At 50.1% G+C, this 18,782-nt stretch overlaps 1 protein-coding gene across 2 annotated transcripts in view; it reads right to left on the reverse strand.

The window, feature by feature from the left end:
* Positions 1 to 18,782, reverse strand: part of FBLN7 (fibulin 7) — a 49,343-nt gene that overhangs the window by 20,786 nt on the left and 9,775 nt on the right. For both annotated transcript variants that reach the window (XM_064371625.1, XM_012476713.2), the window contains exons 3-4: positions 7,537 to 7,696; positions 2,667 to 2,837 (exon numbers count right to left, since the gene is read on the reverse strand). In XM_064371625.1, the coding sequence (XP_064227695.1) occupies positions 2,667 to 2,837; positions 7,537 to 7,696 (331 nt within the window). The remainder of the gene's footprint in view (positions 1 to 2,666; positions 2,838 to 7,536; positions 7,697 to 18,782) is intronic.

An 18,782-nucleotide genomic window follows, 5' to 3' on the forward strand; every position in this document is an offset into this window, starting at 1 on the left:
AACAGGCGTCTTCCCTGGACAGAGATGACACATGCACAGTCTACTGTCCTGCCTGTGGCTGGCAGTCATTCTGACTGGTTTGGGCCCAAAATGCATTAGCACTTCAAAGTTTTCAATATATTTTTTGCTTCTGGCAATAGCAAGAATGAATCGAGTGGTGCTTCTCAAAATTTAGTTAACAGCAGTATTACTTAGGGAACATATTAAAAATGCAGATGTTTTAGGTCTCATCTATAAAGGCCCGGACTTGGTAGGTCTTTTGAGACTTCAGAATCTGCCTTTTATGAGCTTCCTGGGTGACTCTGGAGCACCCGAATGTTTGACATCACAGCATAAGTCATGATGTGGCAGGACCTTCTTTTCCATTAAGGGGTCCTGCTGCAGCGAGGCAGGTGCAAATGCATGCCTAAGGCACCCAAGGTCAAGAAGGAAGCTGACGGACACACCCAGGATCCTCTAGGAAGGCATCCTTGGCCAGCCGCTAGGATGGAGATGGACTGTGGGCAGTGCTTTTGGTCTCCACCTTTGTCAAGTAACTACGTGTTCCTTTGAGCCACTTCTTAAGACGATGTTCCTGGGCCTCCAGTGTTTTGTATCTATCTGCCTGAAAAGGCATTCTTTCTGCTATCTTCTCCGATGAACTCATCTATTTGTTTTAATCACATGACGCACAACGTAGATGTATGTTGCCATCGAGAACAGAATATTTGGATAATATCTGAGCAAGCAAGAAAAAACAGCACACACACAAGTAAGATGTGGTTTTGCCTGTAGCACCGCTGGGGGGCGCGTGGGCTGGTGCAGCCCTTCTGCAGAGCAGCAGGCAGTGCTCAGTTCAAAGTGAGCCTGAAGCCAGTAGGCCCCGCTCCAGCCACAGATACACAGCCCAGAGATAACATCGGGGAATGAGAAGGCCTTGTCAGCATTGTTTGTGGTGGCCAGGAGTTGACTGCAATCAGGTGTCCATGCAGGGAGTGGACAGATCAGATGTGGGGGTGCACCCTAGAGGGGACGAGGCAGCTATCAGAGACACTGAAGCAGACTGCACGTGGCAATGCAGATGGGTCCTGAAAGTGCTGAGCAGACCGAGAAGGAAACCAACCAGGGTTTGTAACTCAATCTATAAGTTTAAAATACTGATACCCAAAGCAATAAAAATGAAATATCTGTGTGTACCCACCTTCTCTGACGTGGCTTATCACCCAGGAGGTGCTTAACCTGGCTTGAGATCTTTCAGAGTCAAGTAGGTAAATACAAGATATTGGCATTTCCCCTGTTTTGTTTGTATGTTACATGACTTGTACTTGCTGGCTGGTTTCCAGATAGGTCTGAGAGCTGGTCATCAACCTTTGAACCATCATCACTCTTTCAAGGGGACAGGAAACAGAGGCCTAAATTGTAAACGTGGTTCTGGTTGCCTTTAGCTTCTCATGGCAATACATACTCATCTTTAAGGATGGCATACTTTCTGGAGTCCCTCTATGTTTTCAAGTAATTTAAGCATCCAAAGTCCTCTCTTGGCCAGGCACGGTGGCTCACATCTGTAACCCCAGCACTTTGGGAGGCGGAGGCAGGCAGATCACTTGAGGCCAGGAGTTCAAGACCAGCCTGGCCAACACGGTGAAACCTCGTTTCTACTAAAAATGCAAAAGTTGGCCAAACATGGTGGCAGGCACCTGTAGTCCCAGCTACTCAGGAGGCTGAGGCAGGTGAATTGCTGGAAACCGGGAGGCAGAGGTTGCAGTGAGCCAAGATTGCGCTACTACACTCCAGCCTGGATGACAGAGTGAGACTCCGTTTCAAACAAAAACGAAAACAAAGTCCCCTCTCTACTGTGCTCTTTGCAACCTTCTTGTTTACATAATGTCTGTGTTTCTCCTTCAATTCTTTGGCTAGAATCATGGACATTCTGCCTCAGCAGATGTCCCACGAACCTTGCTCTGAAAATGACTGGTGACTGGTAGCCAGGATTTTTTTACCATGGGTTTTTGAAAAGCCAACAGATTATTTGTGCCAAGGCTGATTTTCCTCTATATCAAAAAAGTGCTGTTTTTAAACCCAGCACAGAGAGAAGCCTTTTCATGCCTCCCCCACACAGTGGACTCTCTGGAGCCTGTTGATACCAAGTCCCAGTGCAGATGGAAAGGACACCTGTTGGTATCCTCAGCCCCAGAGGATACCAACAGCCTCACAGACAGACTGCAGGCCCTGAACAGAGCAGCCACAGGAGCGTGGTCCCTTTCCCCAACCCAAAGCAGCTTCTTGTCCTTACACTGATAAGAACCAGTCACCGGTGTCCAGAACAGAGTGGTGTGAAGGAGCACAGACTCTGGGGTCAGAGTGTCCAGGTGTGAAGCATCTTAACTGTGCCCCCCCAGCCCCCAGCTGTGTAACCTTGGGCAAGTTCTTTAACCTCTGTGTGCCTCAATTTCCCCATATGCAAAATGAGACTAAATTATTGTGAAGGTTTAGTGAGCTCATGAAGATAGAGACCAGCCCCAACCTGGCATGGAGGTAAGCGATCAGGCACATTGGCTGCTGTTCTGTGGTTGAGGAATGATTAAAGTACCAAGCAGAAAATGTTCCAAGCAATGACATTCTGTGCAGCAACCCCTTGCTATGCTGTGATGGGTCCAGCGCAGTGGGATGGGAAGGAGGGACGATACCTCTACAGTGGGGCTGCTCTCCTGTCCAGGTGCCATTGGGAAGACACACCACGCTGCTGGGCCCAACCAGCCGGAACCCAGGGTTGCAGGTAAAATGGACTTCGTGATCCACTAAGTACTTGCTTCCAAACTTTCTGCCATCCGCAGGGGCGTTCAGAGCCGGGCAGGAAACTGTAAGGAGAGATGGAAGGATTATGAGCTCCTCGTCCTGGACCACAGCCCTTAGGCATCACCGAGTTACAGGACTTCCCATCTGTAGCGCCCTCTGTTGCATGCCTGCTGCAGGCTGTGCACTGTGTTGGTCATCCGCGTGCTGTGTCTCATTGAGTCCTCAAAGCTTTCTTGGGGATGGATGGGTGGTACGATGCCTGCCTAGCAAAAGGTGACGAGACTGGGGCTCAGAGACACTTAATGCTGTGTGCAGGGCCTCGAAGAACGGAAGGGCCCAGCCTGCAAGGATCCACCCTGTCACTGCCACATACTCACCCAAGTCCACTGGGTTTCTTTAGGTCTCCTGAACAGGCCGGGCTCAGCCCCGCTCCAGGCCTGGGATTTTGCTCTTCTCTCTGCCTGGAATGCTCTTTCCTCAGAGCTTCCACAACTGGCTCCTTCTCACTCCCCAGGTTTCCACTCATATGCCACCGCCTCCCCACGTGTTTCCCAGCCACCGCACCTAGCCCAGACCTCCCCAGGCACACTCTACCCTAGGCGCTCACTCTGCTCTCTTCTCAGCATTTGTAATCATTGGAATTTTCTTGTTGACTTGTTTCTTTCCAAATGCGTTGTCAGTCCTCTCTGTCAGAATGCATCTGGCCTATGTTCCTGTGTATGCCCAGCACCAGCCCACTGCCTGGCACAGAGTGAATGCTTGATAAATCATTCTTGAACAAATGAATGAACGAAACCTTATTTATTGCATCTTTACGATGTGCCAGGACCTATATTAGGCACTTGGGCTATATCCATGAACAAAACAGGCAAAACTGAAACCTCAGGAAGCCCGTCTTCTAGCAGGGGAGATCATAAGCCATGGCAGAGTGGGGTCCATGCAGAAGATGAAAGCAGGGAATAGTGCTGGAGATGCCGGAGAGGGCGCACCATTTTGAATACTGTGGTCAGGGCAGGACTCACCAGAACAAGTTGAAGGTGAAGGCATAGCCAGGCAGATGCCTGGGGAGGGCAGAGGGACAGCTGGTGCAAACATCCTGAGGTGGGGGTGTGCCTGGCAGGTCTAGGAATGTCAAGGGGGCAACAGGGCTGGAGCAGAGGGGACAAGTTGGAAAGCAGTTAGAGATGAGTCAGACAGGCAACAGGAGCAAGAGGGCGCAGAGTTACATGGGGCATTGGAAAGAAAAAAAGAGGCCATGCAATTTGTTCTCTGTGTGAGATGTGGCCGCTGGAGGTTTGAACCCAGGCATGAAGCGGCCTGACTCCGAGCATCACTCCTGCTGTGGTTTGATCGTGAAGTGCCCAAGCAAGAGGAAGGGGAGAGAAGCTCAGGCCAGGGTAGTAGCTGGACATGAGAGGCACGGTTCCAAACCTGGCTGCTCTGTGTTTTCCTGAAGGGCTGACATGGTTGGAGAGAGATGGGGTGAAGCTAGCCTGTCCCTCTTCTTTTTGCAACAGAGCGTCATGCATGGGCGACGAGCGGATGCCCAAAGTTGGGATGGCTTGGATTTGGACTCAGTTTAGATGGAAATTCAGAGCCATTTCTAAAATGCCCTTAAGGTAAATTCCAAGTGTCATTTGCCATGTTAGTATTTTAAACAGATGAAAACAGAACTGTTGTTTCAGCTGTGCAGGTCAAAGCAAGTGACAGAGTCACGCAGCATCCCCGATGAGCATGAGGATGCACCGATCAGGGCTGCCCTGGACCTGAGGCCAATAAGGAGCATGAGGGGCCTCCCGGTCCAGGAGGGCAACTGGCAGGACATTGTAGCTCTGCCCAAAATCCCACGTGGGCTGGACGCAACCTGAGGTCCTTCGAGGAGCATCCATGGCAGCCTGAGCTGGAAGGAGGGAGGTGCCGGACTCTCCAAGGGTGTTTGGTGGCCTTTGGTGATTGGGGAATATCTGCCCATTGCTGCATCGCCTTCCTTGAGTAAAGCGCCAAGTTGGGCCCCAGTGGTAATAACCTTGTGAGAAGGAAGTGAATGAGAGCTCACATCCCAGGACTCAGCTGATCCCAGGGTGCTGCCTCAGTCTCTGAAATAAATTACTTAAAGTTCTTTTTAAAACCTAGTACTTTATTGTGTTAAAAGGTTTTAAAATGCATTGAGGAAAAACAGTAGGGTCTCTTTGGGGATGAAAAATCTTTAAAAACCTCAACAAGGAAAACTGCCTGCAACTCACAAATACACCATACCTGAATAGATTAAACAGTATCTGGCACTTAGTAGGTGCTCAACAAATGTGAATGGAGTGGATGAATGGATACAAATTAATTAAAAATCAATTTGTAGTCACATCCCAAATGGGAGCTGAAGGCCCTTCTCCAGTGACAGGAGGAGAACACGTCCTTTGGTTGATTCTGCTCATGAGGAACACATCCTGTGGCATGTGCAGAGCCACAGTGAAACTCCCTGCGCCTCTGGGGGAAAGTTTGCATGTAAGACATAAGATCCACAGTTAAGCAGTCTCAGCAACATGGGGACATGAATCCACTGAGGCTGCTCTGGATGAGCCCTGAAGCTGATCGGTTGTGATGGTGCACCCAGGAAAGAAAGACCAGGAAAATAGGAGGGAGATACTTCATATGGAAGCCAGAAAGGAAGACCAAGAATTCTCCAGAACTAGAAATTATTCTTCCTGACTCCCAACAAATTCCCTAAAAAAAAAAGCAAGAGGCGGGGCACAGGAGCACGTGCCTGTAATCTCAGCACTTTGGGAAGCTGAGGCTGCAGGATCACTTGAGCCTGGGAATTCAAGTTCAAGACCAGCTTGGGCAACACAGTGAGGCCCCATCTTTACAAAAATTTTTTAAATCAGGCAGGTGCGGTGGTGTGCACCTGTAGTCCTAGCTACTTAGGAGGCTGAGATGAGAGGATCGCTTGAGCCTGGGAGGCTACAGTGAACTAGGATCAGCCACTGCACTCCAGCCTGGGTGACAGAGTGAGACCTTGTCTCTCTTTAAAAAAGCAATAAGATGATTTTTCCACTATGTGCCATTTGATCTGGGCAAGTGTCTGGCCTTCCTCCAGGTGCAGGCCCAACCCCCACGCCACCCTGAAAAGGAATCCTGACAGCTGCCTGTCCTCTGCAGGGCTGTCAAAGGATCAGCCTCTGTGCACATAAAGTACTCAGCACGGTTTCCCCCACAGACTTAGAGATACAATACATGATGGCAATTTTTTAAAAAGAGAATTTGCCACTTTAAAAAATATTGTACATTTCAGAGATGAAAGCCCCTGAATCTTGGAAAGGAGGAGGAGTAATGTAATAATAGCTGCCTTTCCATCTGTCTAGTGGGCAGGGGCTTCTCACATGGACAGGGGAATTGTATAACATGCCCTGTGGGCTCCACTGAAACTCCCAGGGATTGCGGGCAGCTCTGACCCCATGAAAACAAGGAAGGTTTTGTGGAGTCAAGCCTTTAGCAGGAAAAGAAAAATAACTAGATCAGGGACCTCTGACTGCTAACTCACTTGTCTTGGCCTCAGTTTCCCCATCTGGAGCAGGAAGGAATGACACCCTGCCTGCCTCGTGGAGTTTGGGTGTGTGGAGTCCCAGTGAGGGCTTGGGCCTCACAGTGCCTTGGAAAGTGTGAGGCTTGGCTGGTGGTTATTTCTGCAGCTGTGGAGCCAAGGAAAACAGGAACGGACTCAGTGCTGTTGAGAATTGGATTTGCCACCATCATCTCTGAGAAGGTAGGAAATCCAACGCCTTCCCCAGGAAACTTCAACTCACTCAACAAAGACAGCCCTTGATAAATGTGTCTGCAGTGAGTAAATGATGTCAGATATTCCACAGACTCCTGACTTTGAATGAACGTGATGACTGTCCCCTGCCCCCCAGCACTCTGAGAAGAGACCAGAGGAAAACCAGCCGCCCATCTCGGTGCCTTGGCGGTGTGAAAGCTGTTACAGGACAAGCAGGAAAAAGTGCCCCTATGTCTGTCAGAGTCGTGCCCTCAGGGGAGGGAGTCTGGGGTGCCCGCTGTAGCCTCACCAGACAAGTGGAGCTTGTCCTCAGTGGCCCTTCTCTCCCAACTGCCCTGGTACTAACAGGGACTCCCTGGAGGATGCACTTTCAAGCCTGAAGAACTAAAGCCAACCCTGTTCATGGACTGGAACCAGTGTATTGCACTGGTGTGGGCTGGGTGTGTGTGTGTGTGTGTGTGTGTGTGTATGTATGCATATGCTCAAAGTGTGGGGGAATTCTGTGCTTTCCAGTCAACTCTGCTATGAACTTAAAAAAACTATATTAAACTTTAAAAAACTATATTAAACTTTATTAAACTAATAAAGTTTAAAGTTATAGCTTTAAAAACCTATATTAAACTAAAATAAAAAATGAAAACAAAACCAAAACTGGATGCAGCTTGTGGATGGGGAAGGGAAAAGCAGTGTGTGATCTAGAAGTGGCGCCTTGTGACAGTCTGGTCAATATGAAGATATGATAGAATGAAAAGGCTTAAGAGAAAACGCAGTGACATTCAGACTGAGGGAGAAGAAAGAGGGCAGCCGCCTTTCTAATGCACTCACCCCACCCCCACTGCCACCAACCAGGGTTAAAAATGGGCCACAGATGGAAGACGGAAGGTGAGGGGGGATGGGTGAGGCATGGCACAGGGGCTTCCCACTGGGAGCATCTAGGGACGAGTGCTTGAGTGCTGCCCTGCCACCCCCTCAGTGCTGACGTGGGGACCCACCTGGAGGGGCATCTGGGGCCACCCTGCTCATAGAGTTCTGCAGCGCGGCCAGCCGGCTCTTCATGTGGCGGATGCCCTCTGCGAAGCGCGTCTCCTGGCCCTTCAGTAGCTGCTGCAGCTGGCGGATGGCCAAGATGAGCTGCTGTTTGTTGAGACAGTTCTGCAGAGAGAAGACATCACCCACCCATTAAGACTGGGTCAGTCCCACATGCTTGTTTGAGCTTCTGAAACCATCCAAGCTACAGGGTCCAAACTGCATTTGAGGTTCACTAAACGCAACGTGAAAGTGACCTGCAGCTGGCCAGACCCAAGCACATGTATGGTAGCCCAGTTCACCCCTTGACAAAAACAAAATGCAGGCAGGACAGATGACTCTAAATGACTGGGTAGATGAACAGTTATTTGAATCCAAAGAGCCCTGTAATCACTATGCTGTCACTCCAACAGAGACTCTCTCTAATTCTTCACTCTAAATTAATGCTCTGAAACCTGGGCCTTGGCAAACATTTTCTTTCTGTCACTCTTAGACATTTTTAAAAGCGAAGGACCAATAATACATGTAAAACAGGCAAAACAGGAATGCCCAGTGGTTCCTATACTTTAAAGACATATAACAGGGAAAATAAGAAAAAACTAACTAGAGTTGAAGAGGCATTCAATTAAAGTCAATGTTTCATTCTGATGATTTTTTTAAGCCATAGAAAGATAGAAAATGGAGTATCATGGTTATCATGGTAAAGATTGCCTAACTTAAAGCAGCATCCAGCGTCATACATTTTGTTTGCTTGTTTAAACAACAGAAACTTATTTCTGCACAGTTCTGGAGGCTACAAGTCCAAGATCAAGGCAGCAGCAGTGTTAGTTTTTAGTGAGGTCTCACCTGGATGGCAGATGGCCACTCTCTCCAGGTGCCAGCATTCTATTTAATGCTAAAAATCTCAAGGTTTCCTGGCTGGGTGCGTGGTGGCTCATGCCTATAATCCCAGCACTTTGGGTGGTCAAGATGGGTGGATTGCTTGAGCGCAGGAGTTTGAGACCAACCTGTGCAATATGGTGAGACCTCATCTTTACAAAAAATTTAACGATTTGGCTTGGTGCAGTGGTTCACGCCTGTAATCCTAGCACTTTGGAAGGCTGAGGGGAGTGGATCATGTGAGGTCAGAAGTTCAAAAACCAGCCTGGCCAACATGGTGAAACCCAGACTCTATTAAAAATATTTTTTAAATTAGCTGGGCCTGGTGACAGATGCCTGTAATCCCGCTACTCGGGAGGCTGAGGCAGGAGAATGCTTGAATCTGGGAGGCGGGGATTGCAGTGAGCTGAGATCGCACCATTATACTCCAGCCTGGGCAACAGAGTGAGATTCTGTCTCAAAAATAAATAAATAAAATAATTAAAAACAAAAAAATTAGCTGAGCCCAGTGGTACATGCCTGTAGTGCCAGCTACTTGGAAGGCTGAGGTGGGAGGATTGCGTGAGCCTGGAAGGGAGGTTGCAGTGAGCTGCAATCACAACACTGTACTCCAGCCTAGAGAACAGTGAGACCCTATCTCAAAACAACAACAACAAAACCAAACTAGATATTTCCAACCTCAATTACCTTTAAGAACCAGGACAGGGCCGGGTGTGGTGGCTCATGCCTGTAAGCCTAGCACTTCGGGAGGCCAAGGTGGTCAGATAACAAGGTCAAGAGATCGAGACCATCCTGACCAACATGGTGAAACCGTGTCTCTACCAAAAATACAAAAAATTAGCTGGGCGTGGTGGCGTGTGCCTGTAGTCCCAGCTACTTGGGAGGCTGAGGCAGGAGGATCACTTGAACCTGGAGGTGGAGGTTGAAGTAAGCCGAGATGACACTATTGCACTCCATCCTGGTGGCAGAGTGAGACTCCGTCTCAAAAAAAAAAAAAAAAAAAAGAACCAGGACAGGCTGGGTGCAGTGGCTCACACGTGTAATCCTAGCACTTTTGGGATTACTTGCATCCAGGAGTTTGAGACCAACCTGGGCAACAGACTGAGTCCCCGCCTCTGCAAAAAATAAAAAATTAGTCAGGCATGGTGGCGCATGCCTGTAGGCGGGAAGACCACTTGACCTGGGAGGTCGAGGCTGCAGTGAGTCATGCTTCTACCACTGCTCTCAGCTTTGGTGACAGAGCGAGACCCTGCCTCAACAAAAATTAATTACCTAATTGAGAAAAAGAGCCAGGACATGAAAAATAGTAAAGAAAGGGTGAATCAAGTGGGGAGTGATGGGACCTCGGCCTAGTGGAGCAATGGCCTCTACTAAGGCCATTCCCAGTCACTGGGGGCTGTGTGTTACCACAGCACAGCCTGGGCTCTGCTGCCTGCACAGGAGACAAGAGATACATCAGTACAATGAGGATGGTTATCTTTAGAGATACGCTTATGGACTATGTTTTCATTTAATTTAATTTAATTTTTTTTTTAGATGAGTCTCACTCTGTCACCCAGACTGGAGTGCAATGGCACAATCTTGGCTCACTGCACCCTCCACCTCCTGGGTTCAAGCGATTCTCATCCCTCCGCCTCCCTAGTAGCTGGGATTACAGGTACCCGCCACCATGCCCCACTAATCTTTGTATTTTTAGTAGAAACGGGTTTTCACCATGTTGGCCAGGCTTGTCTTGAACTCCTGACCTCAGGTGATTTGCCCACCTCGGCCTCCCAAAGTCCTGGGATTACGGGTGTGAGCCACTGCCCTCGGCCTTAATTTCATTTTTTATACTTATTTTTTTTTCTACTGAGTATTGGTTTTATAGTTTTTAAAAACTGCCTTAAAGACGGTGCAGCAGTGAAGAGGCGGGGAGGCATGTGGCCCCCACAGCCTGGGCGGCTTCCAGCTCACCAGCGAAGCACCACCACCTCAGCGGGAAAGGAGCCACTGTCGCTCTCCTGGGGAGGCTGCCAGGCCTCTGCCCGTGGAGAGTTCACCAAATGGATGACTCGCTGGCCAGATTGAATGGATGCTTTTGACAAAGTTGAATCCCCAGTTGCCCCTGGAACTCGTTAATCCACGGGGGCTCCTGGGCCTCCACCATGCTCAGGGCCTGACGGGGTGCAGCCCCAAAGGCAATTGCTCGGAGAGAAGTTTGCTTTGTTTGCCTTCCTCCTCCCCCGTTGTGGCTCCTCCTGTGCGGGTCCTGGGGCGACCTCCTGCAATCCCCTGCCTGCCCAGCACCTCGAGGCCCTCCCACCCAAACCTGATTTCCCACACCCATGTCCCCTTCCTTAAAAAAGAGGGGGGGGCTCTGCTTTTATAGTTGACTTCATGGTTTTTATGTCAATTACATTTGTGTACTTTGGTCCACAAAGAACTTCTTTGCAATAGCAAAGAATAGTTCAGCTACTGGCTGGCAGCAACCCTGTGGAGGAGTGGGGCTTGTCTCTATTTCATAGAGAAAGATATGGAGACTGAAAGTCAAACAACTTGCCCCAAATCATGGGGCTTAGGAGCAGTAGAGCCAGGCTGGGAACTCTGATTCCCACCCAGCTCCCCCAGCCACCCCAATGGGCCGGCTCCTTTGTTCTCACAGGCTTCCGTGTGGTGAATGATCTTATTGATGAATTTGCACTAGGGATTGATAGGACTGAGCCCAAATGTCCCACAGTAGATTTCTCACTCCCGTGCAAAGTTTAGGTTGGGCGCCTTGGACGTGGGGGCAGGAAGCCTGGAGGGAAGGTGGAGGAGGCGTCCTTGCCCATTGCAAGCCAGGTAAGCAGCTGCCTCCTGCGACACAAGCTGCCCAGGCCCTGACAGCTGAAAGAGGGCTCATAGAGCTGCAGCTGCCCTGGGTACATGGAGGGCTCAGTTGTGAAGGTGGAGAAATCTGTGCCAAGGGCTGTGCTGGGAAGGGCAAGCATCATGCCAAAAACCTGGGGTGGTGGCCTGGGGCTCCAGGAAATAAAGGAAGCAGGGGAGTGTGTGTGTGGAGGGACAGGGGCTCTTTTTCCACTTCTAACCTCAGTGCTGCTAGCTCTGGGCACAACTGCTTTCTGCTTCCAGTGGCACTTCCTGCTCTGTGGGCGCCTGGCACCAGCTTTCTCCCTGGTGCTCACTGGAGGTGAGATGTGCTCAGATTACCAGTAGCCACTGAAAAACTTAAACATCTTTGAGACCGAGCAAATCAAGGCTGCATCTCCATCCCAGGTGGGGAGGGAGACGGAAAGGCTGCAGGCTGACTTGCCAAGGCTCTGGCCCATCCCAGCCTCCAACCTCTCTGGAGGGAGGCTAATGAAACAGTGCGGTACAAGGAAGCTCCTTGCTGCTCTTGGCAAGCCAGCATGGCAGGGTGGAGCCAGGGAACCCGGGAAGCAGAGAGTATCCGTACCTTTGACATGAGGTTTCAGGATCTGAGCTGCAGCTGCTCCTAACAGGACAGGTCCTGGATCCCAAATTGCTGGATTTGGGGCACAAAATCATGGCCCTCATGCTCATCTGTCACCTGAATTGGCACAGGCACAGGCATCACCGAGCTCCTTTGCAAAGTTAGGTGATGAAGCTGGAATCTTTACACACCAAGACAAGCACCCACAAGGCCCGCACTATGGGGACAAATGAGGTCATGCAAGGGGCCTGAGACCCCGGTGCCTCCCTTTCCCAAAGTGAGAAAGCTTTATCATTTTGCATGATCATAAAAAGAAAGAATAATCTCTGCCAAACAATTCAAAATAGAGAAAAATGCATTCAAACAAAGAACAAGTCCCACAACCAGAGACAACTGCTGTGAACTTTTCATTGGGTTTCAAGTCTTGAGTTAGACATAGGTGGTCACTTGCACAGACGTCATCACGCAAGCCCACGGGACGCAGGTTCTACGTCAGCTCCTTTCCCTCAACACTGGCTGTGGCACCATTTTCATGTTAACAAGCAGAGCAACCTGTCTCTGTGTCTCAATTCTGCTTCTGTACCTCAATGTGGTCTTTTCAGCCTGGGCAAGGGACTCCTTGCCCACAGCCCCAGTTCTCTGCCATTCCCCTCCCATACCTGTCACCCTCCCCTGCTCTGAGCCAAGAGGCGCCCTGCGTGGGAGCAGGTCATTTCCTTCTATGCACATGTGGCCCTTGACCTGAGGGCAAGCCGAGGGTGCTGTGAGGGGCTATGGACGGACAGGAAGCCGGCCGGACCCTCAGGGACTGTCCACCTGCTGTTCAGTGAAGGGCTGGCTTTGGGCGGGGCTTTCCCATCTCAGGGTCCCAGGTCCTTACTACGAAAAGCAACCCCAGACTCTGCACAGCCCTCCAGAGTTGACCTCCCGCTCACCAAGGCGGGACTGGGTGAAGGTCAGATCCAGACAGGGCAGCAAGGCCCCCACACACCAGGAAGGAAAGAGCATGTTCCAGAGGCTGTGTTCTGGGCCCTCACTTCCCCAGGCCTCTTCCAGGGCTCTTGAGGGGCCCCCGTTTTAAATCTTTTTCTTAGAGAGATCCCCTCAAATGGTGTAAATTTCCAACTCTTCAAAACCGGTCTCCATCCCCAGCTTATGCCGTTGACAGTAAACAATGACAGATAGTTTCCATTTCTTTGAATTAATAACTTATTTGAAATGAAACCAACAAGAGACATTCAGTAAAACTCTTCCATCTTTGCGGAGAAAAATATTAAGGTTTACTGTTTCTGTTATGAAACTCTTTAAAGGGGTGAGTACTTCATCTAACTTGACACCAATGGCAATGTTTGCAGAGAGGATGAGAACCAGTTAGAGAAGGAACAACAGGTGTCACCCCATCCAGGTTTTCCCAAGCTGGGATAGAGGTGGCATGGATGGTTCTGGAAGACGCAGGCCAGTGCTGAGAGCTGGGTGAGGGGAGGAGCTGGTTTTAAGACTCTTGGGAGCACGTGGCCCCCCAGAACACTCCATCCACCCCTGCCCTCCTCTGGGAATTCCTGTTCATCTCCCCTCCAGGCTTTTCTCTCACAGTGTTTACTCCAGAGGGGCCACAGAAGATTCCTCAGAGATCACAAGGATTCCTTCCTCTGAGAACCAACCAGCACCCCAGGACGGCTGGGCCTCCAGAGACATTTCAGGACCCCAGACCCCACCTTCTGGTCCAGGGGTGGACACAGCCAAATGGGTGTGTGTCCTCCAGCTCACCTGGTCCCCTGCCTGAACCCAGCAGGCCTGACCCTTCCCATTCTATCCCAGTCCCCCATGCTGTTCAGGCACATCGGGAGCCTGCTCTCAAGGCACCAAAGGGCATGGAGAAGCTCCAGGGGTATGTACAGGAACATGGGGACTGGTCCGTGGGGCCTCTGTGCTCCTGTGACCTGGCTCGATGGTCTTCCTCACAGTGACAGTCTTGGCACAACGACACCTTTTGAGAGCCTCCTTGGTGACAATAGAGCCCTGAGACCTCTGATGGCCACAGATGACCCCTAGACTTGGAGGGGCCGTCTCCCATGCTGGTTTCTCCCAAGCCACAGCTATGCGTCATGTCAGCATTTTGTTAATGGGAACACAGATGTTTTGATGCCTTAGGTCTCTGAAAGGACCAAGCAACTTGCCAAATGTGTGCCTGCTGGCCAAGGCTTGGAGCCTTCAGCGTCTGAGTCATGTTCAATTCGTGAATGTTTTTTCTCCAGAACTTACTTTTATTTTCAACCGAGTCAGAGGCGGGTTATAAATCCTCAACTACTCTTCATGCCAGGGACCTCTACTCAGCCCACATATACGAAGAGAGAAAGTGGGCGCTTCTGGGGGAAGTGAGAGAATTTCACTTGGGGAGTTGCCCGAGGCCTTTGGATTAGTCAGAGCTCTCTACAGAAACAGAAGCAATAGGAAAGAGATGTATATTATGTATACACACATATGCACATGTATACATATGTAATACTGTCATATATACAACATACTTATTAATATATGGAGAGAGAAAGACATTTTTAAGGAACTGTCACGCCATTGTGGGGGCTGGCAAGTCCAATTTTAAGAAATTTTAAGGAACTGTCATGCAGTTGTGGGGGCTGGCAAGTCCAACCTTCGCAGGGCAGGAGCAGGCTGGAGACCCAGGGCCAGTTGCAGGTGATGCTGTACCTTGGGGCCAAAGGCAGAAGGCTGTGGGCAGAACTCCCTCCTCGGGGGACCTCAGTCTTTGGCATGAGGACCACCCATATTAGGAGGCGAATCTGAATTTCTCAAAGGCTGCTGACTTAAATGCTAGTCGCATCTAAACAATCCCTTCCCAGCAACATCTGGACTGGTGCTTGAGCAAATATCTGGAAACCATGTCTTAGCTAAATTGAGACATACAATTAACCACCCAGCTCTCCAGCTGGAGCCTCCCTTAGGGGCTCGGCATCCCAGGATGCTCAGGGTACTTTGAGTTTGCACCCTGCTGGCTGCCCGCAATTCTACATTTACACTCCAAGCCCCATTCTGGTCTGGTTTTTAAAACAGTCATGGGAGCGATGATGACAACAGCAGGCACCAAGAGCCGGCGCTGCAGACATACTTCACATGGGAACCGTGACAGGCCAGGATGCGGCACCATTACAACACCCACTTGACAGGGGCGGAAGCTGTGTAAGTCCCTGAGCCACGGTGGCCTCTCCAGGATTTAAACCCCAGTGTGCCTTCTGCAGCCTCCTAGTGTGGTAAGATAGCTGGACTCACCTTAGAGATGGATGCACGGAGAACTGTCATGAGTCCTGCCTCCTTCACCCTCTCACTTTACAGCACCCCCTTGAAAGCTTTGGTGTCCATCTTTGGTCACCCTCCCAGTCACCTCTCCCCTGGCCCCTTGGCATTCTTGAGGACAGAAAACGAATTTTAGACAACTTGGGATCCTCAACGCTGAGAACAGGATCTGAGTGTACACTAGATGCTCATTTCAATGAACAAACAAATGAATAAGTGAGTGTGGAGTGAAGGAATGAATTAAGTGTGAACCAAAGACAATCTCTTGCTCATCTTACCACCCAAACCTACCTTCCCCATTTCACCTGCTTGCTGCCCAGCTAACCTTTGTCCAGATGCCACCTGCATCTGTGGACTGGTTTGTGCCTTTCACAGCCTCAGTGTTATCTTCAGCAAGTCTCTGAGGCCCCCAGTGCCCAAGCCAAGTAGGGAGGTTGGGGTCCACACACATGGCATCCAGTAGCTGCAATCCCCTCCTAGGTACACAAGCCTGGTCCATGAACCTTCTCCTCACATCCCACAGCCTGAAGGCCTCCTACCAGCAAAAATGGTAGCACATTTAGCCTATTTCCATTTGGGATTTAACACAATATGAATACAGAAGGAGAGAGAAAGTTTAGTAGATAAAAAGGAATCAAAGAAGGCAACAATGAAAAACTAATACATTCTGTCAGCTCCATGGTGAAGTGTTTCCCTTTATTCTCAGGGGCAAGGAGACTTTTTGTGGGGTTTAGGCAGGGGCGTGATGCAGTCCAGCCTCTGACCTCTGTCTCTGGGAAATACAGATTTTACAAAAGCAAGTGAGGATGCAGGGAGGGGAGGTGGGACAGGACTGCTGTGGTGCAGGAGAGGATAATTTCTGTTGCCCCATTCCCGACCCACTCAGAAACACTTGGGATTTACCCCTAAGAGAGAATAGGAAAATCTGAAAACATACCCCACTTTTGATTTAGTCTTTACCACCATCTAGGTTAGTTACTCCAAGAATAAGACTCCAAGGCTCAGGACCCAGGCAACGTGCCCAGGCACATAGCTGTCATTTGATCCTTCTCCTTCCCGTTTGCCCATGCTGCCTGTGGGATCCAGGCCCTCTCACCGCGATTTCCACCTTGGGGCCTTTGCAATGGCTGGGTCCTCTGGCCAGGGAATCTGCCCCCAGGTCCTCTAGAGTTGAGTCCTCTAGAGCTGTCTTTCCACTTCGACCCAGATGTTCCCTCCTTAGACAGCCCTTACCTGCTTGCTTAACCTGGAGTAGTCTCGCGGCCACCCTCCATTGCAGCAGCCTGCTCAGGCGATCGTTGACCCTCTGATAATTTTCTAATTTGTCTGGTTTTCCTCTTCCTGCTTGGTGAGCTAAGTGGCAGTGGGGACTGTGGCAGCCACATCTTTCTCTCTCCTGTCACGTATTGAGCATTTGTTATAGACCTGATCTTTGAATATAATTCATTTCTTCAACTATGACCCCACCAGATGGGAATGTCTGTTATCGCCACTGTTCAGAGGAAGAAACTGATTCACAAGGGGCAGGAACTTGGCCCAGATCAGTCAACCAGGAAGGATCCGAGCCAAGACCGAGCCAGGCCTAGGAGTCTTCACCACCTGCTGCGCTGCCTCAGGCCCTACTGCCTCCCAGAACAGCATCTTTCCCGTGCTAGCCTCTCAGGACATAGTTGTGGGATGAGCACATTATCTTACTAGATTCTTTTTGTCATGCAGAGAAAAGGCCAAATTGCAGGAGCACTGAGGTGATGCTAACATGTTTGTATGTTTTTACACTACAGTCTGATGCTTCTCTGGATGCTTTTTTTTTTTTTTTTTTGCTTCTGATACTGCAGAGACCCCTGTCTTGGAGCTCAGTGGTCCTCTCTCTTAGTTCAAATCAACCCGGGTTTCATCTGATGCTCTCAGCTCCACAAGGGCAGGTGAGGCTTTCTGGGCAATGCAACCAGTTGCTGGTCTTGCTCTCTGACCCCAACCCTTCTTCAGAGATGGGGTGAGCATGGGGAAGGGCTGGTCCAGGGCTCACAGCACCCTCCCCTTCCATCTAAGGTCCAGAGGCAACTGATCTCCAGCAGAAGGGAAAATGTCTCAGATAGTGGCCAACCAAATGGCAAGAGCGGGGCCCAGGATGGCCTGGGGACTTTCCAATTCCCTCCCAGTCACCACCAACATCCCCCATGCCTCTGATCATGTCTCAATCTTAGTACTTAGGACTTAGGAACCCAGCCCCACACTGAGTTCCTTAGGTCTCACTTCCCACTGAGGCTGCCTCCTTTGAGAGATTCTGGTGCCCAGAGAGGCACACATTTTCCTATATATAGGAGGGGAGATGATTACTTCCTTGAGATACAAATTCTACTTACTTAAGTTACAAATCATACTTGAGACTTGTACAAATGGATGGGTTTGGGTCCAGTCAAATTATGGGTGCTTATTTTTTCTTTAATGAAAATATGTGTCATGTCCTTATTTTAGGTTTCAGGCAGTTACTGAAGAGCATGGAAGGTGCTGGCAGAGAGTTTGAAAGGATAAAGAAAGTTCAACCCACACCGAGAGTCTTCCCTGGAGCCCCAGGGCTGCACAAATCTTTGCCTCTATGGGTCAGGGGAGAGTGGCCAGCACAGTCAGGCCTCTGTCAACAGCTGTGCCCCAACAATGGACACTGCTCCTGGCACAGCTGGCTGAGAGGCAGGTCTGAGGCAGCATATGGAGGGAAGGCTCGTGCCCAAAGGGAAGGGAAGCAGCTTCAAAGGCATCTGGCTTGGTCTGCCTGGAATCAAGTCTAGTGCCAAATAGGATTCCCCAGGGTGAGCAGACCTGGGAGGACATCTGTTCCTGATGGAAAGACTCCAGGCTAGCCCAAGAAACCACTGAACTGGCTGGCTATGTCTCCTTTCCCAGTGGGCCATGGTGTGGACCAAGCCCCTAACACTCACTGCCCAATGCCCCCAGGGCCAGAAATGATCCCAAGGGAGCAAGGGGGCTTCCATTCTCCTCTGCAATCAGGGCTGCCCTTGACAGGACATAGATCTCATTCCTGAATGTGCCAGGGAGAAGTGGAGGCTGCTAGAGAACAGAAGATGTCAAAAGGACCTTCCTGTCACCACCCTGCCCTGATTCCACCCATTTGTCTAAACACAGGTGCCTTGGTGAGTAAGTCTCTGGGTCACCATGATGGAAGACTTGCAAAAATAACCCCGGATATTCCTCCCTGTGCCAACACCATATGCAAGGAGACTCTGCTCTCTTCTCATCAAGAAGGAAGTCTGTTTTCCCACCTTACATATCTGGGCTGGTCTTGTGGCTTGCTTTGGCTAACAGGATGCAGTAGAAGTCGTGTTCCAGTTCCAAGGCTGGGTCTCAAGAAGGCTGTGAGCTTCTGCTCAGTCTTGATGCTCTACCATCACCACCACCACCACAACCACAACCATGAGAAAAGCCCCAGCTAACCTCCTGGAGGATGAGAGGCCTTGTGGAGCAGAGACCGCATGCACCAGATGAGCTGCCCTAGACCAACTATCCCCAGCTAGCTTGGCAGCTGACCACAGACAAACCAGCAAGCCCAGACCAGATGAGCTGAGCCTAGCCCTG

This window comes from Aotus nancymaae, unplaced genomic scaffold, assembly GCF_030222135.1.
Source record: "Aotus nancymaae isolate 86718 unplaced genomic scaffold, 86718_ANA_hifiasm-v0.15.2.pri h1tg000155l, whole genome shotgun sequence".
NCBI classification, from domain to species: Eukaryota; Metazoa; Chordata; class Mammalia; order Primates; family Aotidae; genus Aotus; species Aotus nancymaae.